The following is a 24,973-nucleotide window of genomic DNA, read 5'->3' as shown; positions in this document are numbered from 1 at the left end:
TATCTGCGGTACAATTGATAACCATGGCAATCAGAAAAGGCTCAAAGTAGTGGTATGGGGTAGTGTTTGCTCTTAGAAAAAAAATATATTAGTGGTGTATAGGTGTAGGGTTAGTTGGTGGTGCAATTTATTCCTTTCCCCGTTACTTACTTTTTTTTTTAGCACAAAATGTAACGTGATCGACCACACACTCCTGCACAGTAGGTGGCGACATGCACAAACAAATGTGCGAACGCCATCATGATACCAAAGAAAATCTAAGCAGGTGCTTATCTGGGACGCCTTGTCAGATGTTCACCATCAGAACAAAATTATTAGCGCGTCAGATGCATTTACGACTGCACAGACGTTTAAACCATTTTGGTTAGATTTATACTATCTTGATCGTGATACTAAAAGTAACCTGATCTATAGCTTACACTGTACACCGTCTTTCGCTCAGTAGCTATCTCGAAATCGCCATTTTAACTTCTGGTTGTGCCTGGGGCGGTTGGTGCGAGACCAGTGTCAAGTAGCTGCTAACTATTAGCTAACCTCTGGGTAGCTCACTATTTTAGACGTTGACCCAGTACAACAAGCTTTCAAAATAGCATGCTAGCTGTCTAACAAGCATAGCTACATGCTTCGTAGTTCATGGTAGCTAGCCTGTTTCAAATTGCGAAGTTAGCTCGTTAAGTTTAGCCAGGTAGCTAGATAGCCAGGCTACTAGCTAGTTGGCTAACAACAAGCCAATCAGATAATCAACTGTAGCTATTAGTAGTACTGGCTAGCTACCTAGAATACTTTATTTACAACAACCAAACTGGACAAAACGTTGGATTTGGTTGGGTTTAAGTCGGGCTCAGCGGGTTCGCTGACCCCACAAAAGAAGATGAAAAAGAGGAAGGAACTCAATGCATTGATCGGACTTGGGGACAGTAAAAGGAAGAAAACCAAAAAGGGGTCCGGTCACAGGCTCCTCCGAACCGAACCTCCACTAGACTCCGAATCCGAATCAAGCTCAGATGATGATGATGAATTCAGCACAGTCGCTGCTTTTGGAAAGTAAGTGATCGATCTAGCTACTTAGCCTCAGTAAACCTGTACTGTATTCCCTGCTGACACAATGTCTATTCCAAATATGTGACTGACTGCCTCGATTCGGTCTTATGTAGCAACATTTGTTTATATGTTTACATAGCATAAAAGTAGCGACTCGGAGCTACAACGTGGTATATCATACACTGCAGTTGGGGAACAATGGGAAAGTAATTCCGCTTTGAAAGTTGATAAACTTGTAACCCCACTTATGAGAAAATGGCCCTTGAATGTTTTGGTACACCTACTAGAGAGCTCTGCTTTGACTACACCTATTCAGCATGTTCACACCCTCTTAAGCCTTAGCCCCACCCATCTCTTTAACATTAACATTTACATCATTTAGCAGACGCTCTTATCCAGAGCGACTTACAAATTGGTGCATTCAACCTATGATAGCAAGTGGGACAACCACTTTTTTTTTTGTGGGGGAGGGGGGGTAGAAGGATTGCTTTATACTATTCCAGGTATTCCTTAAAGAGGTAGGGTTTCAAGTGTCTCCGGAAGGTGGTCAGTGACTCCGCTGTCCTGGCGTCGTGGGGGAGCTTGTTCCACCATTGGGGTGCCAGAGCAGCAAATAGCTTTGAGCGGGAACTGTGCTTCTGTAGAGGTAGGGGAGCTAGCAGGCCAGAGGTGGATGAACGTAGTGCCCTCGTTTGGGTGTAGGGTCTGATCAGAGCCTGAAGATAAGGAGGTGCCGTTCCCCTCACAGCTCCGTAGGCAAGCACCATGGTCTTGTAGTAGATGCGAGCCTCAACTGGAAGCCAGTGGAGTGTGCGGAGGAGCGGGGTGACATGAGAGAACTTGGGAAGGTCGAACACCAGACGAACACTAGACGGGCTGCGGCGTTCTGGATAAGTTGTAGGGGTTTAATGGCACAGGCAGGGAGCCCAGCCAACAGCGAGTTGCAGTAATCCAGACGGGAGATGACAAGTGCCTGGATTAGGACCTGTGCCGCTTTCTGTGTAAGGTAGGGTCGTACTCTGCGAATGTTGTAGAGCATGAACCTGCAGGATCGGGTCACCGCTTTGATGTTAGCAGAGAACGACAGGGTGTTGTCCAGGGTCACGCCAAGGCTCTTTGCACTCTGGGAGGAGGACACAATGGAGTTGTCAACCGTGATGGCGAGATCATGGAGCGGGCAGTCCTTCCCAGGGAGGAAGAGCAGCTCCGTCTTGCCGAGGTTCAGCTTGAGGTGGTGATCTGACATCCACACTGACATGTCTGCCAGACATGCAGAGATGCGATTCGCCACCTGGTTATCAGAAAATGAATTGTGTGTCGTCTGCGTAGCAATGATAGGAGAGACCATGTGAGGATATGACAGAGCCAAGTGACTTGGTGTATAGAGAGAATAGGAGAGGGCCTAGAACTGAGCCCTGGGGGACACCAGTGGTGAGAGCACGTGGTGCGGAGACAGATTCTCGCCACGCCACCTGGTAGGAGCGACCTGTCAGGTAGGACGCAATCCAAGAGTGAGCAGCGCCGGAGATGCCCAACTCGGAGAGGGTGGAGAGGAGGATCTGATGGTTCACAGTATCAAAGGCAGCGGATAGGTCTAGAAGGATAAGAGCAGAGGAGAGAGAGTTAGCTTTAGCAGTGCGGAGAGCCTCCGTGACACAGAGAAGAGCAGTCTCAGTTGAATGACCAGTCTTGAAACCTGATTGGTTTGGATCAAGAAGGTCATTCTGAGAGAGATAGCAGGAGAGTTGGCTAGAGACGGCACGCTCGAGTTTTGGAGAGAAATGATAGAAGGGATACTGGTCTGTAGCTGTTGACATCGGAGGGATCGAGTGTAGGTTTTTTGAGAAGGGGTGCAACTCTCGCTCTCTTGAAGACGGAAGGGACATGGCCAGCGGTCAAGGATGAGTTGATGAGCGAGGTGAGGTAAGGGAGGTCTCCGGAAATGGTCTGGAGAAGAGAGGAGGGGATAGGGTCAAGCGGGTCGAGTCGGAAGATTTCATCTGGAGAGAGAGGGGAGAAAGAAGTCAAAGCATAGGGTAGGGCAGTGTGAGCAGGACCACCGGTGTCATTTGACTTAATAAATGAGGATCGGATGTCGTCAACCTTCATTGATGAAGTCCTCCACGAGGAGGGAGGAGGAGGAGGATTCAGCAGGGAGGAGAAGGTGGCAAAGAGCTTCCTAGGGTTAGAGGCAGAGGCTTGAAATTTAGAGTGGTATAAAGTGGCTTTAGCAGCGGAAACAGAGGAAGAGAATGTAGAGAGGAGGGAGTGAAAATACGACAGGTCTAGTTTTCCTCCATTTCCGCTCGGCTGCCTGGAGCCCTCTTCTGTGAGCTCGCAATGAGTCGTCAAGCCACGGAGCAGGAGGGGAGGACCGAGCCGGCCGGGAGGATAGGGGACATAGAGAGTCAAAAGATGCAGAAAGGGAGGAGAGGAGGGTTGAGGAGGCAGAATCAGGAGATCGGAGGGAGAAGGATTTAGCAGAGGGAAGAGATGATAGGATGGAAGAGGAGAGAGTAGCGGGAGAGAGAGAGCGAAGGTTGCGACGGCACATTACCATCTGAGTAGGGGCAGAGTGAGTAGTGTTGGAGGAGAGCGAGAGAGAAAAGGATACAAAGTAGTGGTCGGAGACTTGGAGGGGAGTTGCAGTGAGATTAGTAGAAGAACAGCATCTAGTAAAGATGAGGTCAAGCGTATTGCCTGCATTGTGAGTAGGGGTGGACGGTGAGAGGGTGAGGTCAAAAGAGGAAAGGAGTGGAAAGGAGGAGGCAGAGAGAAATGAGTCAAAGGCAGACGTAGGGAGGTTAAAGTCACCCAGAACTGTGAGGGGTGAGCCATCCTCAGGAAAGGAACTTATCAAGGCGTCAAGATCATTGATGAACTCTAACTTTAAGGATTCACATGTGAGGCCATGTGCTAAATAGATGGAGTAAGGTAGTGTAAACAACCGAAGATTTCAAGACTAAAAGTGGTGAAAGTAGTAGCCTACAATAAGGAACAACTCCTGGTAAAAATACACTATCTAGTCCAATATCCTAATCTGACTTTGGTGCAGGTCATGTTGTTCTTCACATTAACGCCATAAACACACTATCAAATAAAATCTAAGTTTATTTGTCACATGCACAGGATACAGAAGTTAAGGTGTAAACAGTACAGTGAAATTGTTATTTGCATAGTAGCAATATCAAAAATAGAAATTGTCCAGATAAAAATATTGTATCATTATTAGATTATGCTTACCCAGACACTAGGGGTGTGCCGAGTAGTCGGACAAAACTAGTATCGTAACGAATGTGGGCAATTTTCTGGATACGATTATGATCAGAGTATTTTTTGTAATTATCTATGATCGGGGAAAAACATTAAAATGGGTGCCAGCAAGCATGTTTCTCGTGTCAGTCCAGTAAACCATACTGTACTGTCTGAGTCAGTCATGTGCGTGGTCGAAATAACTCAACTGGTTAGTTTGCCTGTCTGTAAAGAGAAGGGGTGGCTGTACGTTGATCCTGCTGCTCCGATTGGATAGAGTGTAGCTGTATTTGTCCTGGCCACTCGCTTCATAATTTCACCCAATCACTTTTCCTCGCTTGTTTTCGGTCTTATCATTTAGATTGCTGCTGCCTGTTACTATGATAAATCACATTGCGAGAACATTTGCTATCAAGCTGTCAATGTGCATAATATCTAACAAGTGTGGCAAGGGTAGGGAAAAAAGATAACTCTAATGCGCATTCTGACTGAGTGACAGTAAACCTGGCTGCCCGCTGCAAATTGAGGACACACACACCCATCCACGCGCTGCTCCTAATCTGTAACCTTTTTGCAGTGAGCATGCAGGGAGGTATTTTGCCAACATCTATTTACGCATATTAAAACACTTCAGTTTTTTCCAATCACGACTACCATCTTATCCGACTATCAACTGTCAATTTACGGACATGATTATGAAAATGGCCATGTCGGCACACCCCTACCAGACACACTTGTCTAAATTGATGGGTAATGTGAAGGAAATTCTATAACCAACCCCCAGCCACATCTAGCTAAGTGGATGGTTCACTTTTGTCTAGACATGTACACATGTTCATGAAATACAATAATGGCCGTAATCACCCCCAGACACACCTGGTTAACTTGATGGGTCATGTAATCATCTGGCGAAGTGGAGTCTTTTGTTTAGACATGTAGCTAGCTAGCTAAACAATTAACCATAATCACAACCCATACTGCTAGCAATACAAACTGATTTTCATAGCTAGCCACATGAAATGCTGTAGTATGAATCTGCAGGTTGCTAAAGCTAACCAACTAGGTTTAATGTTAGCTAGCTAGCTAACATTAGGCTATAACTAGCAATGCAAATGGATTTCTGAGATACAAATAATATTACTACACAGACCATACATGTAACATTAGCTAGCGAGCAAGGAGGCTACCTAACATTCCCTAGTTAGCTAACTGTACATTTTAACTTGCAATGAAAAAAATGTTCTGATAAAATTAGAAACGTATAATATCTGAAAATGTAACTAAACTCTTAACCGTATACAAGGATGAACGCTCCACGGCAGTGTGTCTTTCAGTTTTCAGTTAGCTACAGCTTGTTTGGCCTGTTGTGTCAAGTCACTCCGGTTCACACTGACCATGTGCAGAAAGTAGTCCATCACAACTTTTCCCCGCTGATCTTTGTCGATAGCGCCTGCTAAATTCTGGGCAGCAATGTTGTTTAGCAGTAGCAACACTTTTGCAGTTCTCCATGGCTAACGTTATATCTTTCAAAAGAGCCACAGTGGCAACGATTATCTACACATACTGAGCAGCTCATGTTATAGACAGAAGCGTGCTACGTGGCAGACCAATCTGAACTAATCGCTCGGCAAGTCCAGCCCATCCATTATCTCAGCTAATCATGGCTAGCGGGAAGGTTCCCGTCTTTTTCCGTGGCTAAACCAACTAGGCTCATAATTGTCATGTTTTATTCGTATTAACAGATGGCATACAAGTTTGTTATTAAAACACATGAAAGTTAACATGTTCCTTAAGGCATTTTTGCCTAAAAACACATTTAGTTCAAATGCCTCTCCTGAAGTAGTGACGTGCGACATACGCCTTGCTTCTTGAAACGGGTCACATATCTCTATCAATGATGCATGAAGCACTCCTTGATCATGACTCTTAGTTACATTTACATTACACAAGTCATTGGACGTAGGCTTCTTCTGTACGGGGAAGTTTTGTTAAGAGCCCTGATGCTCGGTCTGAACATTAACACGTATTGCTTGCGGAACTTATTTTTCATATCAGTGAGAAATAATCAAACAAATGTTTAAAAAGGCTAAATTGATACACACCTTTTTATAGGGCTATGGTTCCCACATGCACATGTTACAGCGCTTGTTTACGGAAAACAGACGGAGGGCAGAGTGGACTATGCTCGATGTCCACCATATGCGTTTTCTTTTGGCGGTTGTGCGTTGCATTACCATGCGGTGGTACAAACGGAAGTTCGTAAAAGTTCCCATGGGGTGGCACCATACAGAGGCCAAATGTATGATGACTATTGTGTAGTTAGAGACGAGAAGATACCGGCTGAACGACTGGAAATGTGTCTCCGGTAAGAATGACACTAGGACAATTCATCATTACTACACAGTTTTCACGAAACCAGCCAACAGAATGGCGTGCAAAATTAATACGCACAAAACTGTTCTGTGTGTAATTTAGCAAGCTAGTGATTTGAAATCCGTACTCTATATGGGAATAACCAGTTCAATGTATTGATGTTGCTTGAGATGGGTGACAGAAGAATAGAAACAAACTAGATGAATTGTTGTAATGCGCCCTTGTGCGCACCAGTCTGTTGGTAGTTCTGCCGGTCTATGAAACCAATAGGTCAATAGGAGAATAACTTTAATCTGTTCTAATTATTAGCTTTGGTCGAAGAGGGTGAAAATGATCTTCTCCATGCGGCAAACCGTTCTGCAGTCTTGCGAAGCAAAAATGCAGGCTAGACATCTGGCAAAAACAGCATACGGAAAAACGCATGCGCATCTGGTAGACATGGCATAGTGCGGCACCCCCAATGTAGCGTTGGCGGATTGCTCCATTGACAATGCATGACTTCCGTCGGAATTCAAAGAGTTTGATTTATCTGGTGGACATGAGGCATATACTGTGCTAATTAGCTATCTGCGTCTTCGAGTGGAAGACAGACACCACAAACATGTTGTCACTGCAAAATACTGTCGGCTGCAACTGTGTTAAAACAGTGTACAGTAAGTGTGTATTTTGCATTTGTGAAATTATTTAATGTGATATGAAATTAGAGGGATTTATGTTTCTAGAACCGTATCAGAATTGAGAATCCATTCACGTTTAGATGGAGTATTTGGCTGTTTTGGCTGATGGAGCCAATTCACCTCTGAACAGAACGTGTAAGGTCCTTGGACTATAAGGAGTAACGTTAGGCCCCTTTGGTTCATTATTGGCCTATGATGCATAAAGCTTGTGAATATAAAATATTAATACAAACTCTGTTTCTCATTCATCATAGAAGAAGTTATGTGCGGTGCTGCAATGTCTGCTATCCCTTGTTCCTGTTCATCATACTGGCTGCCTGTGTTATGGCTTGTGCCGGACTGATATGGATGCAGATTGCCCTGAAAGAAGATCTAGACTCCCTCAAAGAAAAGCTGCATACAAGTAAGCCATCAGACAAACCGCAACCTGTCATCTATCCCCTGTCAACCTTTAGAAAAGGCCTTCAGGTTCAAGCATACATTCAGCCACAAGAGTACACACTATCCCACTTTACTTTGCAATAAATAGTAGGCTAATCTTTGCACATCCATTGCTTATGGCTGAGTTGTACAATCATACAGCCCAGTGACTACAGTTTTAGTACGTTGTATGCTTATTCATGTATCTTATCTCTACAGTGGAATCCGGCCAGAAGGTGTCATCACATGAAATACCAAAACTAAGTGAAGATCTGAAGACAAAGCAGAGAAAGCTGGAGGATATTGAAAGTGGAGACAAGGGTCTGAACAAACTGTGGTCCAACCTTACAGAGATTAACAGAAAGGTAAAGTGTTAAAGGGAAAGTGATGTTATCTGTGGAACTATCTTGTTTTGTCATCTGTCCAGTTGTTATGAAACCTCACCATGGCAGGTTAAATCAAGGTTATGATTGTAGAGTGAAAGGGAAGTATGTTTGCCAAGTGTAATTGAATGTTCTGTGTTCTGGAATGCTTCTCTCCCATTAGATCAGTTTTCTGGACACTGTAGTGAACCATCTAAAGGCCAACATCAAATCAGCCTCAGACTTAATCAACTTTCCAACTACAGTTGAAGAGCTCCAAAAAGTAGGTCTAAACTTTAATCACTTCTGTGAGATATACAGAATGCAAGCATTTGAAGCATTTGAAGCATAATTGAGACACAAAAGAGAGACAAGTAAGGTTTCTCAAATGTATATTCAGAAGTATTTGCCATGTTTGTTTGCAATTATTGCCATCAATATTGCCCAGTATTCACCCACAGTCTCTATTGGGTTGTCAAATTGCCATAAAAAAAAATGTATGCATCTGGAAAGTAAGGCTTCAATGTTTTCATTTGCAGAGTGTGGCTACAATCGGCAGCACTTTAACCAGTGTGCAGCATGATGTCAAGACAATGCAGACAGCCCTTGAGGACCAGAAGAAAGAAACAGACAATCTAAAGAAGATCATGGTAAAAAACATAGAAATACTAGCTTTACATTTACATTTACATTTTAGTCATTTAGCAGACGCTCTTATCCAGAGCGACTTACAAATTGGTGCATTCACCTTATGATAGCCAGTGGGACAACCACTTTACAATATTTGTTTTTGTTTTTTTGGGGGGTGGGGTAAGGGGGGTAGAAGGATTACTTTATCCTATCCCAGGTATTCCTTAAAGAGGTGGGGTTAAGTGTCTCCGGAAGGTGGTGAGTGACTCCGCTGTCCTGGCTTGTTCCACCATTGGGGTGCCAGAGCAGCGAACAGTTTTGACTGGGCTGAGCGGGAACTGTGCTTCCGCAGAGGTAGGGGGGCCAGCAGGCCAGAGGTGGATGAACGCAATGCCCTCGTTTGGGTGTAGGGACTGATCAGAGCCTGAAGGTACGGAGGTGCCGTTCCCCTCACAGCTCTGTAGGCAAGCACCATGGTCTTGTAGCAGATGCGAGCTTCAACTGGAAGCAAGTGGAGTGTGCGGAGGAGCGGGGTGACGTGAGAGAACTTGGGAAGGTTGAACACCAGACTGGCTGCGGCATTCTGGATGAGTTGTAGGGCTTTAATGGCACAGGCAGGGAGCCCAGCCAACAGCGAGTTGCAGTAATCCAGACGGGAGATGACAAGTGCCTGGATTAGGACCTGTGCCGCTTCCTGTGTAAGGCAGGGTTGTACTCTGCGAATGTTGTAGAGCATGAACCTACAGGATCGGGTCACCGCCTTGATGTTAGCGGAGAACGACAGGGTGTTGTCCAGGGTCACGCCAAGGCTCTTTGCACTCTGGGAGGAGGACACTTTCTTTACACTCAACTCTTTTCAGCTTGATCCTATGCCTGCCTTTAATTAATCTGAGCCAGTTAGCAGTACCTGTGTCCAAATGCATGAGCTGCAGAATGATCTAGATGACAGATTATACAACATCTAGACCAATAGAAAGAAGTAACTGAGGTCAGTACACTAATCTATCATTGAACTAGCTACAGTTTTTTTTTTTTTTTTTTTTGCTTCCAGAACTAGCAATTCTGCCCACAGATTTATTGTGCACCTTTTGAATGTTTTAGCAGATTATAGGTGAAATAAACATGGGTCCCTATGTATAATATGTAACATGGATGGGATTATGTGTGCGTGCGTCATCCACATTACATGAAACAATCTAACAGTATCCGCACAAGTGCTGATCCCTTTTTTGGCATATAAAACAGGCCAGCCTGCAAAGTGAATCTGGGTCAGTTTCTGTCAGATCAACTAAAGACTTGCTGTTTTATTCTCTTTGGGCAAAATAGAATGCTGAGGCTAAAGAATCAAATGTGAAATCGACAGCCTCATTTGAAAAAGAAACAAGCAACTGCTCATCAACATTAGCTCAAAACCAGGTACTGGTACACTACTCTTACTGTTGATAAATTCCATTCTCATACCCTTTCAAAGCATTCCATTTATGAAGGATGGAATACTGAATATTTGATATGGAATCTTTATATGGATTTATTTTCTCACACAAAAGTACTTTGTTGGGTTTAAATAGAGGGTGGTTCATTTCATGTGATTTAAATTTTTCGATAAATCAGGAATTCATAAAGTCAGTTTCTTACATCTGTATCTAATCAAAATGGACTGGTGGTAGCCTCTCACCCATTATGATATATATATATATATATATATATATATGCTGTGCTGATCAATTCCTTGATCAAATATTCCTTTTTCACACATGTCCATCAATCAGATGAAGAAATAATATATATTTGTTTATTCGTGTTGTATTCTTACAGGACGTAACTCACCTGAGAGAGGTTGTGAGCGAGGTTAACAAGACGCAAGAGCTGTACCACTCCTGGACCGGTGACCAGATCCAGAGTCTCCAAAACGCTGTGTCCAACCTCACTCAGAGGGTGTTTCCTATGGAGCAGGGCTCTCCCCAGACAACACCACACAGAGTGAGTAATCAGATGGATGGTGTAATGGGAATAGTTACGATTAATAAAGTTCATATTCAGTCATTAACACTTCAAAAATGTATTCAACATGAAAAATATTTATATGAATATCTCAAAAGTACCCTTTTTGGTTTAGCTTATTTTTTTTAAATGTATTGTTTGGAACAATATACTCTTCGAATATGTCACGTTTTCAGAGTGGGTGCTCTGCAACTTTTGAAGATGTGGCCCATTTGATACATGACGAGTTTATTTCTAAAACGCTATATCCACACATTTTTCACATTTGTGTTTTTTGACCAGAAATGATTGCTTATGTTTACCTTCATGTAGGTGTAAAATATTACTGTTTTCTGATATTTCATTCATAGATTTTAGGTGTGTATTACAATATTATTTTGCAAAACGCTATATATCCATTGTTTAGCTGGAATATAAATTTTGTATATTTGATTGATATGTGGTTGTCTCACCTAGCTATCTTAAGATGAATGCACAAACTAAGTCGCTTTGGATAAGAGCATCTGCTAAATGACTAAAATTCCTCATATTACTGTATTGATGATAATAATAAAACATTTCTAATAATATTGATGTCAAATGTATCATTTGTACAGTTCTTTATTAAAGGTGTAGTTATTTGTTACATTTGACTGTAAAACCTAGCAGTACTACTTATTTATCTGAAAATGAGGTGGATATATATAGTGTTTTGCAAAAAATAAAAATGAATATTTGTCTCTGAAATGAAACTATGAAGTGATAGATTTCAAACAAATACATGTCTGTCATTGAGCAACCCCATGCCATGATTAGATAGTAAAAACATTTCTGAACATGGATATATAGCGTTTTGGAAAGAAACTCTTCACATAGAAATTGACATTATAGGTCATTAAACATTCAACAAATCACCAGCAGAGGGAGTTCTCTTTGAATCCATTTTCCCATTCACTGTGGTGGTGCTCATAAATGTATCATAACTTCAGAAGTACTGTAACAGAGCACCCACTCTGGAAATGTGATGTACTTGTGGAGTATTTTTTACTACAATATGTCAAAAAATTTACAAAATCATAAAGGGTAATTTTGAGATATTAATATACATTTTTATTTCAGAATCTAGACATACTCTATATTTTAATGACACCAAGATGTCTGTATCATGTACGGTTCACGGATCATAGGGTCTTATAGGAGGCATGTATAGGTATTAAAAGGGGCCTAAAATGGCCACTTTCATCATGGTTCTCTCAAATAGTTTGTGATACAAATGTAAAAAGCATATCAAACCGCCTTCCTCCCAATGTGAGACTTGCCACAACACTCTGAGATGGCTAAAATATTTTTGGGCCTTCCTGCTGTGGAATCGCCCCAAATCGTTTGATATTTATTGACAGAGTTACTGAAGGTACAATGGACCGAGGACACACTGATTATTATTGTATTGATGACATTATGAACACTGATTCTGTAGCAGCTGGCAAAGTCATTGTCTTTTGTTTTGACTTTGTACATGGTACAAGCCTCTCAGGCTGAGGTTTAGAGGACATTTGTCACTTTCTGATTAGAATATAAAGGCCCGTTAGACATTTTCTCTGGTTCTGTTCTCGAGGTGTCTCCCTGTTGCAACTTGTAATAAACCTGATTTTATTTCTGATTGAGTTTATCAATGATTACTCTCCTTTTGGTTCACCTGGAAATTCCCGTTACAGATGGTTCAGATTATATAGTCACGTAATGGCACACAGACCGATGAGATGTAGCAAGAGCTGCTTGACGCTCAGTGGCTTTTTGCCCAGATGATAAGTACTGTTCTTACTGCACTGGAGTTGAGATGCATTTCAAATTGGGCCGTTCATGATTTATAGTTGTGCTCGCATGTATTACAATACCGTCAATTATGCTATGATCACTTAATTGTAAAAAAATATATACAGTGCATTTGGAAAGTATTCAGACCCCTTTACTTTTTCCACATTTTGTTACGTTACAGCCTTATTCTAAAATGGATTCAATTGTTTTTCACCCTCAATCTACACACAATACCCCATAATGACAAAGCAAAAATAGTTATTTAGACATTTTAGCGAATGTATAAAATAAAAATTAAACGGAAATATCACATTTACATAAGTATTCAGACCCTTTACTGAGTACTTTGTTGAAGCACCTTTGGCAGCGATTACAGCTTCGAGTCTTCTTGGGTATGACGCTACATGCTTGGCACACCTGTATTTGGGGAGTTTCTCAAATTCTTCTCTGCAGATCCTTTCAAGCTCTGTCAGGTTGGATGGGGAGCGTCGCTGCACAGCTATTTTCAGGTCTCTCCAGAGATATTCGATCGGGTTCAAGTCCGGGCTCTGGCTGGGCCACTCAAGGACATTCAGTGACGTGTCCCAAAGCCACTCCTGCGATGTCTTGGCTGTGTGCTTAGGGTCGTTGTCCTGTTGGAAGGTGAACCTTCGCCCCAGTCTGAGGTCCTGAGCACTCTGAAGCATCTCTCTGTATTTGCTCCGTTCATCTTTCCCTCGATCCTGACTAGTCTCCCAGTCCCTGCCGCTGAAAAACATCCCCACAGCATGATGCTGCCGCCACCATGCTTCACGGTAAGGATTGTGCCAGGTTTCCTCCAGACGTGACGCTTGGCATTCAGGTCAACGAGTTCAATCTTGGTTTCATCAGACCAGAGAATCTTGTTTCTCGTGGTCTGAGAGTCCTTTAGGTGCCTTTTGGCAAACTCCAAGCGGGCTGTCATGTGCCTTTTACTGAGGAGTGGCTTCCGTCTGGCCACTCTCACATAAAGGCCTGATTGGTGGAGTCCTGCAGAGATGGTTGTCCTTCTAGAAGATTCTCCCATCTCCACAGAGGAACTCTGGAGCTCTGTCAGAGTGACCATTGGGTTCTTGGTCACCTACCTGACCAAGGCCCTTCTCCCCCGATTGCTTCGTTTGGCCAGGCGGCTAGCTCTAGGAAGTGTCTTGGTGGTTCCAAACTTCTTCCATTTAAGAATGATGGACGCCACTGTGTTCTTGGGGACCTTCAATGCTGCAGAAATGTTTTGGTACCCTTCCCCAGATCAATGGAAACAGGATGCACCGGAGCTCAATTTCGAGTCTCATAGCAAAGGGTCTGAATACTAATGTAAATAAGGTATTTCAGTTTTTAATTTTTAATAAATTTGCAACAATTTCTAAAAACCTGTTTTCACTTTGTCATTATGGGGTATTGTGTGTAGATTGATGAGGAAAAACATTTATTTAATCAATTTTAGAATAAGTCTATAACGTAACAAAATGTGGAAAAGGGCAATGCACTGTATATAAAAAATTAAGTTAAATTTCAACCTCTTTAAGGACCTTGTGGAGGTAGTTGAACCAGTGCCTGTCAGTGGAGATGTACCAGTAAAGGACCCGGTCACAGAGAGTGACACCAATTCAGATGGACTTAAAGCAACAACTTCAGAAGCTACACATGGTATAAATAAGACAAGAAAACTTAATTGTCTATTACATTTTCATAAAAAATAAGTACAGTGATGTACAATGTTACCTTTGGATGACTTTTTCCTGTTCTTTCTCCAGAAAAATCCACAGGTTCAAAGCCAACGAGACGTCCACGGTTTTTGACTCCAAACCGAACCAAGAGAGAGTCTGGAACAGAAAGCCCAAAGACTGTGTCATTCCCTGGAGTCAGCTCTCTGAAAGGTATTGGATACATTTTTTTAGTTATGAAGTTTCACATCTGTGATCATACATAAAAAATCTTAGTCATAAGTAGTGGTGGAAAAAGTACCCAATTGTCATACTTGAGCAGGGGTGATAGTAAGGCGGTCCGGTATGGCGTCCGGGCAAAATAAATAGTGGGGGTACGCCGTACCAGTAAAACATGAGCCTATCACAATTAATACAACATGCCCAAAAAACTATAGGCTATTACACCATTATTTAACATTACTGCATGTCAGCTGCATGGAAAAATTCGTGAATTGACTGGAAACCGGGTGGTATACGCTCCAAATTGTGTTGTGGTTCGAGGAGAACACTTACATTTTGTTAAGGCGGAGATGAGTGGCCAAGACCGAGGCGCGCGTGGACAACAGTGGATGCATCGATTGAGGTTACAAATGTAGGCCTAATGACAATCGCAGAATGTAGCCAACAGGAGTAGCCTACATGAGTACCTTTAAGTGATTGTTTGACAATCAGATGAAAACATAATGACTGGTTGTGTTTATGCCACATTAAAAGGCATAGGCGGCGTGTCCATAAGGCTAGGGGAAGCTTTCCCTGAAGTAAATTAAATTAACAAAATTATATAGCCTAATTAGCTTACTCCTGTCTATACAGAAATAAATCATTCAAAATAGGCTACTACACCAGAAAGCATGATTTGACCACAAAGGATCATTAGCTTAAAAAAAAAAGCTGTGGATTGTTTTAAATCACATAGCCTACAGTCGGAAGGGCCCGCAATTTGGGCAGCGCTGCAAATACCAATTAGATTGTTGAGTTGGAACCATCAGTGAAAAGCAGAGACCCAGCCAGGCATATAGCAATATTTAAAAATACAATCGCCGAGAAACTGTTTGGAAAGCAAATGGCTATTGCTGAGAAGAGATGACAATGAAAACACTCCAATCTGTCTTTTAGTTATCCAAATTCTTAACTTAATTGAGCGAACAGTAGCCTATCTTATTAGCACCAGCGGAGAACATTTGCCATATCCTTGGTGAGTGTGCACATTCACTGTCTTTATCAGTGGGTCAGTGCAACTTTTGTTTTTGGACAATCATTTCCTCCTCCAGGTTAGATGGAAGTCATATTGTATTTGTGTCTCCCATTTTCATAGGCCGATTATATGGATCAGACATCGTTTTTATTGATCTGTTTGTCAGTCAGCAGAGTAAGCTACCCTGTAATTTTTGCAGTATAAAAAGAAAGTGTGCGCGCACTTGGGTGTCCCGTACCGCTAAGAAGTTAAATCTACTTTCACCACTGTACTTGAATAAAAGTAAACATACCTTAACCCCCTAGAGTCAATGTCCTGTGAAAGTTGAATTAGCATAATACAACAATCCAGATAAATATGTTTAAGCTAGAGATATCTGGGGTCTTTCACTGGATGCGTCTAAATCCACTGCATCCGCCAATGTCGCTCTTCCTTATCTGGGGTGAAAGGTGACAGAACTAGAGCGGTGTTTGTCAGACCATGACACATCACAAATAGGTCTTCTCACAAAATCGTCTGTAGTGTCCGAACGGTTTAGCTACAAACTAAACTCAGCACAAAAAGAAACGTCATCTCACTGTCAACTGCGTTTATTTTCAGCAAACTTAACATGTGTAAATATTTGTATGAACATAACAAGATTCAACAACTGAGACATAAACTGAAGAAGTTCCACAGACATGTGACTAACAGAAATGTTATGTGTGCCTGAACAAAGGGTGGGTCAAAATCAAAAGTTACAGTCAGTATCTGGTGTTAAGTACAGCAGTGCATCTCCTCATGGACTGCACCAGATTTGCCAGTTCTTGCTGTGAGATGTTACCCCACTCTTCCACCAAGGCACCTGCAAGTTCCCGGACATTTCTGGGGGGAATGGCCCTAGCCCTCACCCTCCGATCCAACAGGTCCCAGACGTGCTCAATGGGATTGAGATCCGGGCTCTTCGCTGGCCATGGCAGAACACTGACATTCCTGTCTTGCAGGAAATCACGCACAGAACGAGCAGTATGTCTGGTGGCATTGTCATGCTGGAGGGTCATGTCAGGATGAGCCTGCAGGAAGGGTACCACATGAGGGAGGAGGATGTCTTCCCTGTAAAGCACAGCGTTGAGATTGCCTGCAATGACAACAAGCTCAGTCCGATGATGCTGGGTCACACCGCCCCAGACCATGAGGGACCCTCCACCTCCAAATCGATCCCGCTCCAGAGTACAGGCCTCGGTGTAACGCTCATTCCTTCGACGATAAACGCGAATCCGACCATCACCCCTGGTGAGACAAAACCGCGACTCGTCTGTGAAGTGCACTTTTTGCCAGTCCTGTCTGGTCCAGCGACAGTGGGTTTGTGCACATAGGCGACGTTGTTGCCGGTGATGTCTGGTGAGGACTTGCCTTACAACAGGCCTACAAGCCATCAGTCCAGCCTCTCTCAGCCTATTGCGGACAGTCTGAGTACTGATGGAGGGTTTGTGCATTCCTGGTGTAACTCGGGCAGTTGTCGTTGCCATCCTGTACCTGTCCCGCAGGTGTGATGTTCGGATGTACTGATCCTTTGCAGGTGTTGTTACACGTAGTGTGCCACTGCGAGGACGATCAGCTGTCCTATTATATAATAATTTAAATTGAAAAATTCTAATTTTTGAATCCGGTGTCGTTTTGCGTGTCAGTTCATAAACACTATGCCATGGGATCGGTACGTCAAAAATCTCTTCCCAACTATTTTGCAATTTATATGGGACGGCTGTCAATCCTTTGGTCCTGAAGTGAAACTGATATACTTTTTTATTTATCACAGTTTTCCTTAACCAATTATGTTCTTTAATGCAAGGCCGACAGACAAGTTCCTTACTTTCTCCCCCTTCCACTTTCCTCTTCCACTTTTGCGGTAAGGCTGCAATTATTTGGTTGTAATTTTGGGTAGAGCAGACATCTCCATATGTTTTTGTTAGCTGCATGTGCGACATACATACATAAGTTTCTACAACTTGATTAGAGTCCACCTGTGGTAAATTCAATTGATTGGTGGACATGATTTGGAAAGGCACACACCTGTCTATATAAGGTCCCACAGTTGACAGTGCATGTCAGAGCATAAACCAAGCCATTAGGTCGAAGGAATTGTCCGTAGAGCTCCGAGACAGGATTGTGTCGAGGCACAGATCTGGTGAAGGTCCCCAAGAACACAGTGGCCTCCATCATTCTTAAATGCAAGAAGTTTGTAACCACCAAGACTCTTCCTAGAGCTGGCCGCCCCGCCAAACTGAGCAATCAGGGGAGAAGGGCCTTGGTCAAGGAGGTGACCAAGAACCTGATGGTCACTCTGACAGAGCTCCAGAGTTCCTCTGTGGAGATGGAAGAACCTTCTAGAAGGACAGTCATCTCTGCAGCACTCCACCAATCAGGCATTTATGGTAGAGTGGCCAGATGGGAGCCACTCCTCAGTAAAAGGCACATGACAGCCCTCTGAGTTTGCCAAGAGGCACCTAAAGACTCTCAGACCATGAAAAACAAGATTCTCTGGTCTGATGAAACCAAGATTGAACTCTTTGGCCTGAACGCCAAGCTTCACGTCTGGAGGAAACCTGGCACCATCCCTACAGTGAAGCATGGTGGTGGCAGCATCATTCTGTGGGGATGTTTTTCAGCGGCAGGGACTGGGAGACTAGTCAGGATCGAGGGGTAAGATGAACAGAGCAAAGTACAGAGAAATCATTGATGAAAACCTGCTCCAGAGCGCTCAGGACCTCAGACTGGGGCAAAGGTTCACCTTCCAACAGGACAACAACCGTACGCACACAGCCAGAGCCCAGACTTGGCTTCGGGACAAGTCTCTGAATGTCATTGAGTGGCCCAGCCAGAGCCCAGACTTGAACCCGATCGAACATCTCTGGAGAGACCTGAAAATAGCTGTGCAGTGACGCTCCCCATCCAACCTGACAGAGCTTGAGAGGATCTGCAGAGAAGAATGGGAGAAACTCCCCAAATACATGTGCCAAGCTTGTAGCGTCATACCCAAGAAGACTTGAGGCTGTAATCGCTGCCAAAGGTGCTTCAACAAAGTACTGAGTAAAGGGTCTGAATACTTATGTAAATCTGTTTTTGCTTTGTCATTATGGGGTATCGTGTGTTGATTGATGAGGGGGGGGAAACTATTTAATCTATTTTAGAATAAGGCTGTAACGTCACAAAGTGGAAAAAGTCAAGGGGTCTGAATACTTTCCTAATGCACTGTATATAGTGGATCTCTCAGATATAGGACAGACACTTCAGAAAAAGTACTCGTTTCATTTTGAATGCTTAGCAGGTTAGGAAAATGCAACTTACACACTTATCTAGAGAACATCCCTGGTCATGCCTCTGATCTGGCAGACTTACTAAACACATACTTTGTTTGTAAATTATGTCTGAGTGTTGGAGTGTGCCCTGGCTAAAAAACAACAACATTGTGCCATCTGGTTTGCTTAATATAAGGAATTTGAAATGATTTATACTTTTACTTTTGACACTTAAGTATATTTCAAACCAAATACTTTGACTTTTACTCAAGTAGTATTTTACTGGGTGACTTCCACTTGAAGTAATTTTTTCTTGGGGGGGGACTATCTGTTCCATGTAGTGGATCTGTTATTCAATGCGTTTGTATGGGCTACTGCAAAAAAATATTTTAAATAAAATAGCAAAATGGTCCTTGTTATGACTTTCTTAAAATAATTATATGTAGCTTATTAGTAGGCTTAGACTGCTATGGGTTTTTAATAAATGATTCAAGTGGAAGTCACCCAGTAAAATACTACTTGAGTAAAAGTCAAAGTATTTGGTTTGAAATATACTTAAGTGTCAAAAGTAAAAGTATAAATCATTTCAAATTCCTTATATTAAGCAAACCAGATGGCACAATGTTGTTGTTTTTTAGCCAGGGCACACTCCAACACTCAGACATAATTTACAAACAAAGTATGTGTTTAGTAAGTCTGCCAGATCAGAGGCATGACCAGGGATGTTCTCTAGATAAGTGTGTAAGTTGCATTTTCCTAACCTGCTAAGCATTCAAAATGAAACGAGTACTTTTGGGTGTTGAAGGAAAATGTATGGCGTGAAAAGTACAAGATAATTCACCTGACCGGTGTGGCATATTAAGAAGTTGATTAAACAGCATTATCATTACACAGGTGCACCTTGTGCTGGGGAGAATTAAAGGCCACTCTAACATGTGCAGTTTTGTCACACAATACAATGCCACAGATGTCTCAAGTTTTGAGGGAGAGTGCAGTTGGCATGCTGACTGCAAGAATGTCCACCAGAAATGTTGCCAGAGAATTTAATGTTAATTTCTCTACTATAAGCCGCCTCCGTCATTTTAGAGAATTTGGCAGTACGTCCAACCTGGCCTCACAACCACAGACCACGTGTAACTACGCTAGCCCAGGACCTACCTCCACATCCGGCTTCTTCACCAGCGGCATCATCTGAGACCAGCCACCAGACAGCTGATGAAACCTTGTGGGTTTGAACAACCGAAGAACTTCTGCACAAACTGTCAGAATCCGTCTCAGGGAAGCTCATCTGCGTGCTCGTCGTCCTCACCAAGGTCTTGACCTGACTGCAGTTCGGGGTCGTAACTGACTTCAGTGGGCAAATGCTCGCCTTCGATGGCCACTGGCACACTGGAGAAGTGTGCTCTTCACAGATTAATCCTGGTTTCAACTGTACCGGGCAGATGGCAGACTGCGTGTATGGCATCGTGTGGGCGAGTGGTTTGCCGATGTCAATGTTGTGAACAGTGTGTCCCATGGTGGCGATGGGTTTATGGTATGGGCAAGCAGGCATAAGCTACGGACAACGAACACAATTGTATTTTATCTATGGCAATTTAAATGCACAGAGATACAGTGATGAGATCCTGAGGCCCATTGCTGTGCCATTCATCCGCTGCCATCACCTCATGTTTCAGCATGATAATGCACGGCCCCATGTGTTGCAATGATCTGTACACAATTCCTAGAAGCTGAAAATGTCCCAGTTCTTCCATAGCCTGCATACTCTCCAGACATGTCACCCACCTATTGAGCATGTTTGGGATGTTCTGGATCGACGTGTTCAAGTTCCTGCCAATATCCAGCAACTTTGCACAGCCATTGAAGAGTGGGACAGCATTCCACAGGCCACAATCAACAGCTTGATCAACTATATGCGAAGGAGATGTCGCGCTACATGAGGCAAATGGTGGTCACACTAAATACTAACTGGTTTTCTGATCCACACCCCTACCTTTTTTTTAAAGGTATCTGCGACCAACAGATCCATATCTGTATTCCCAGTCACGTGAAATCCATAGATTAGGGCCTAATGAATTTATTTCAATTGACTGATTTCCTTATATGAACTGTAACTCAGTAAAATCTTTGAAATTGTTGCATGTTGCGCTTATATTTTTGTTCAGTGTAAGTAGTACTTTTACTTAAGTATTTTACACCACTGGTCATAAGATTGGCAACACATTTTCATGCGAATATCCTAAAATCTGCATTAACAGAATGCACATTTTCCCAATGTATGTTTCCATCAAACTGACTAATTGTGGATAAAATGCTGTGCGTAATGATAAAGTGAACATAAAAAGCATTTTTGGGCTTAAGTTTCATGTACCGAATAAAAAGCAGGTTCAATGTGTTTCCATCGCATTTTCAACTCTACCGATGTTTTTTTCACAAAAACTGTTGTGATAACTTGCCCAATCTGGTTTTGGCGCATGCTCTCTAGACAACAGTTCGCTGATAAAGTGGACAGGGTAGGTTATATGAGATATGGACAAGAGCAATATCATTTTTATTTGATCATTGGCAGCCAAACATTGATCATGTCACCAGCATTAAAAACAAAAGTTCATCGCCGTCCATCACTTAACCACCATGAAGTTCATCAAAACGTATTTAATCTGTCTATAAACTCTTAATGCGTTTCACGTCTTAGTGGTAGTACAACATAGTATTTCATCCTGTGACTCCCAAGTTTACTTCAACATGATGGTTTATTATATCAATATTTGCACCTAAAGGAGTTTCCACGACAATTGATGCATAATGATTTTACAGACACAAAAAGATCCCACCATGTTGAACGAACAAATTGTCTCGACATTTGACATCGTACCAACACTTCCTGTTTCCATCACACCTGTTGTGATTTTGTTTTATACTGCATGACTTTACTCACATAAAAACTGTGTATGGAAATGTACTTCTTTACAGAGTATCCTGCATATACAAGGAGAAATGCAGACGTAAAAGTCAGATTGCATTTTATTCTGTGGCCAATTAACAATTACTTGAAACCTCTTCTACTTCCAATAGATCTCAAAGAGCTCTTTGAGCGCTCAGGGACCGACCCCGCCTCTCAGGGAATGTCTTACCAAGTCTTGAGGAAACTCTTTGACACAGCAACACCAGACCCCCGTAGCCTGGAATGCTACGACAAAGATGGGGACCAGAGGTTCTCACTGGCTGAAATGAAAGCTGCTGCAGGTCTGTGAGAAGAGGAGTGGCAGAGGCAGCAGTGGAAGGAGAGGAAGTCTCTGGTGTGTGTGGAGTGCCTCACAGTAATGATGGTTGCACTTTTATTGAACTGAATATTTAATAAGCTGAATGTGGAACCGTGGCACTGGCATGCCCCCCCTGCACACCTCACTGGTCCTACACGCCTAAGCTACAGTAAGCAACACAGATCCAAGCTTTGATATTTCTTATAAGTTGACAAATTGTACTTTTCAGAAATATTTTTATTTATGACCAGTTGATGTCAAATGAATCATTGAATAGGGACATCATGACTTCACCCAAATATCACTTATCATAATGTAGTACCTACCACACACTTCAGTTTGTCTTTGCTTATTTTCTGTCTTTTCTTTATACATGTTTTGTGGTAAGTCTTGAGTTATTGTCTGCATTTTTATTTGGATTTTAATGTAACACTGTAGATTTTTGTTTTATTTTTTAAATCTGCAAGATTTGAAGGGCTATAAAGACACACTTTTGACTAGTTCAGAAAGAATCACCTTGATTGTCCTGAAGCATATGTAGCAATAATACAATGTAAATGAGCTTATACTAGCGGAGTATAGTGTTAACTTCAATTTGCAGTATATAAGTGTTGTGTGTAGTACAGATGAAAAAATACATAAGTAGGCACACCTGGCTGTGATGATGTAACAGGTAGTGAGAGAAGCACTGATTCCTCTTTACTTGATTCTGTCATTTTGTGTGGGCCTTTACATTAAATGCAAATGTACAAATCAGGACATGTCAAATCACTCAACACTGTTGTATGATGTAAATATGGTACAATTGTTTTATATGGCATCCTGTAAGATTGACTTGTTTGGGGGGGGCTGTTTTATATAGCTAGAGGACTGTAGAAAATCCTCAGCATTGTACATGGTAATGGAAATGATTTTATGAAGTTGTGCTTTGCATGTTTCTCTTAATGTAACATGAATAAATGTGTAATTTAACAAAGGACTGTTTGAGAGTAATTTAGTTTTGCAGGGTAATGGTGTGGAATTCTGGAACTCAATTAGGTCAAACTGATTTTGAATTGTCATTTAGATTTCCGACAGGAATATTGTCCCTATAAAGATGTGTGCTTTGGGAATTTTATGTTTTGTGTGAGCACTAATGAATAAATGAAAATGTGGATTAACAGGATTTGACAATCTGTAGTTTCCATACTTTTTCAAACGTTAGATGGTATTTAAGTCAAGGTTCTCATAAAGGAGGACTCTGTAGTTTTTGTTTTGGAATGCAGTGTATCAAGTACCAGTATGCACCAGGTTCCGATAAGGAGGAACAGATGGGTGTAAATCGAATACGTTATTTTTTTTGGAATTAGCTGTGATTGTATATTCGTTGTGCAACCATGGCGGAAACTAAATGAGTGTGCATTTAATTATGGGGTTGATTTGTGTTGAGCTGTGTGTAAGGGCTCCAGGAATGAGAATTGAGGATTTGGCTCCCAATTATTTTTTTAATGAGTGCTGATAGTACAGTATTTCACATACAGATTAAGATTTCTGCAAATGTGCGACAGTCTGACAGTAGAAAAATACCATTTACCACAAAAGCAAGTTATATACATAAAAACTGTATTAGACAACACTTTTAGACATTCAATATCCTCAACAAAGGTGTATCATTGACATGGAGGGAGGAAAGAAGTGGCTTCCTTTGCAACTTCACTTTTTTATTTATAATCTGAAGAAACCTTTTGACCAAGTTAGGGTCGAAAGGCCCCAGGGATTTTAAGCAAGGGCCCCTTTGGCCCGCCAGTCCCTTGACAACAAGTGGAGAAGTTTTTCTTCGTCCTCATCGCTTCCGCTGGAGTCTTCCTGGTTTTCTGTTTTCTCCTTCACAACCTTCTTCACCATATCTTGCTTATCTCTCAATACCTCAACCCTCCGGTAACATTCGATTTGCTCATCAATTTCATCAATCTGACGCTCAAGACGACCCTCCTCGTCATCCTCAGCTACAATGGCCTCTGATTTGGTGTTCACCTGCCGCATTTCCTTTTGGAACTCTTCCCACTCCTTATCCATTTGATCTTTGGGGGCATCCACATTACGGACTTTGGCATCTCTCACTGGGTCGTCAAAGAAGCCTTCTGGTAGTGCTTCAGGTGTATTTCCCTTCTTCTCCACACTCTTCTCAGTTTCATCTGGTTTGAGGATAGACCCCGAATGAGAAGCAGCTGGGACTGCTGGAATGGTGCTGTTGTCAAAGAAATCAGGTGGGAGTCCTGGGGCAGGTGCCCCCTTCTGCACAACCAAGCTAGAGGCTGCCCCCTGGTCACCAGCCTCATCTTCATCATTGTCGTCCTCATCATAGACTCCGGCCAGCAGACTCAATCCAGCAGATGTCGTTTTTTTCAAAATTCCAGTTAGTTTCTTCGGCCCTGGCGGGGCAGGTTTCGCAAAGAAATCATCAGGCAGCCTTGACGTAGATGACTTCTCTGTACCTGCCACTGGTTTAGACTTCTTCCCATTCGTGTCTTCAGAATCCAATGCTTTCCTTTTCAGCGGGGGCTGGGGTCCTTGACTTGTAGAACTTTGTTTAGACCCCTTGAGCTCGGCAACTTTCTCCTTGTGCTGTTTTCCAAGAATGTGAGTCTGCCACAATAGTTCATTCTTTACCCGCTCGTTGCAGAGTACGCAGCTAAGGTGATCGAGACTGTTGTACTTGGCGTATGGGGATTCGACACGATTCTTATCTATCGTTTGCCTTTGTTTCGCTCTCATTAACCGTCGCAGTTCATCTTGATGTATCACTTTCCTCTGCTTATTTTTTGGAGGCATTCTTTAATTGAGTTTCAAAACAAAATTACTGGAAGCTTGGGAAAGAAGTAAAACACGGAACATGTAGATGTGTTTTTTCAAGACCCCTAGTAGGCGTCGAAAATATTGCCAGATTAAAATGTGAGAACAAATACTGTAAATTATACCCAACGCTGGTC

The 24,973-nt window shown here is 42.5% G+C and overlaps 2 protein-coding genes across 3 annotated transcripts; one reads left to right on the top strand and one right to left on the bottom strand.

Moving 5' to 3' along the window:
• The first annotated feature begins 240 nt into the window (after positions 1–240).
• LOC311147240 (EF-hand calcium-binding domain-containing protein 14-like) lies at positions 241–23,169 on the top strand. 2 transcript variants are annotated; one of them, XM_084183905.1, is made up of 10 exons: positions 241–1,044; positions 7,598–7,746; positions 7,983–8,128; positions 8,310–8,408; positions 8,665–8,775; positions 10,082–10,171; positions 10,571–10,735; positions 14,092–14,212; positions 14,320–14,442; positions 21,817–23,169. In XM_084183905.1, the coding sequence occupies exons 1-10, from the start codon at positions 872–874 to the stop codon at positions 21,993–21,995; spliced, it is 1,356 nt and encodes a 451-aa protein (XP_084040031.1). In that variant the 5' UTR covers positions 241–871; the 3' UTR covers positions 21,996–23,169. The 2 variants fall into 2 exon arrangements, with proteins under 2 accessions (XP_084040031.1, XP_084040032.1); XM_084183906.1 differs by lacking the exon at positions 10,082–10,171.
• A 308-nt stretch (positions 23,170–23,477) lies between these two features.
• Positions 23,478–24,908, bottom strand: LOC311147242 (zinc finger protein 830-like). Its single transcript, XM_084183908.1, has one exon. The coding sequence runs from the start codon at positions 24,813–24,815 to the stop codon at positions 23,763–23,765; it is 1,053 nt and encodes a 350-aa protein (XP_084040034.1). The 5' UTR covers positions 24,816–24,908; the 3' UTR covers positions 23,478–23,762.
• Between the last annotated feature and the right edge of the window lie 65 nt (positions 24,909–24,973).

This window comes from Coregonus lavaretus (genome assembly GCF_964263955.1).
Source record: "Coregonus lavaretus genome assembly, chromosome: 19".
NCBI classification, from domain to species: domain Eukaryota; kingdom Metazoa; phylum Chordata; class Actinopteri; order Salmoniformes; family Salmonidae; genus Coregonus; species Coregonus lavaretus.
This window is presented reverse-complemented; position numbering and strand designations above follow the sequence as displayed.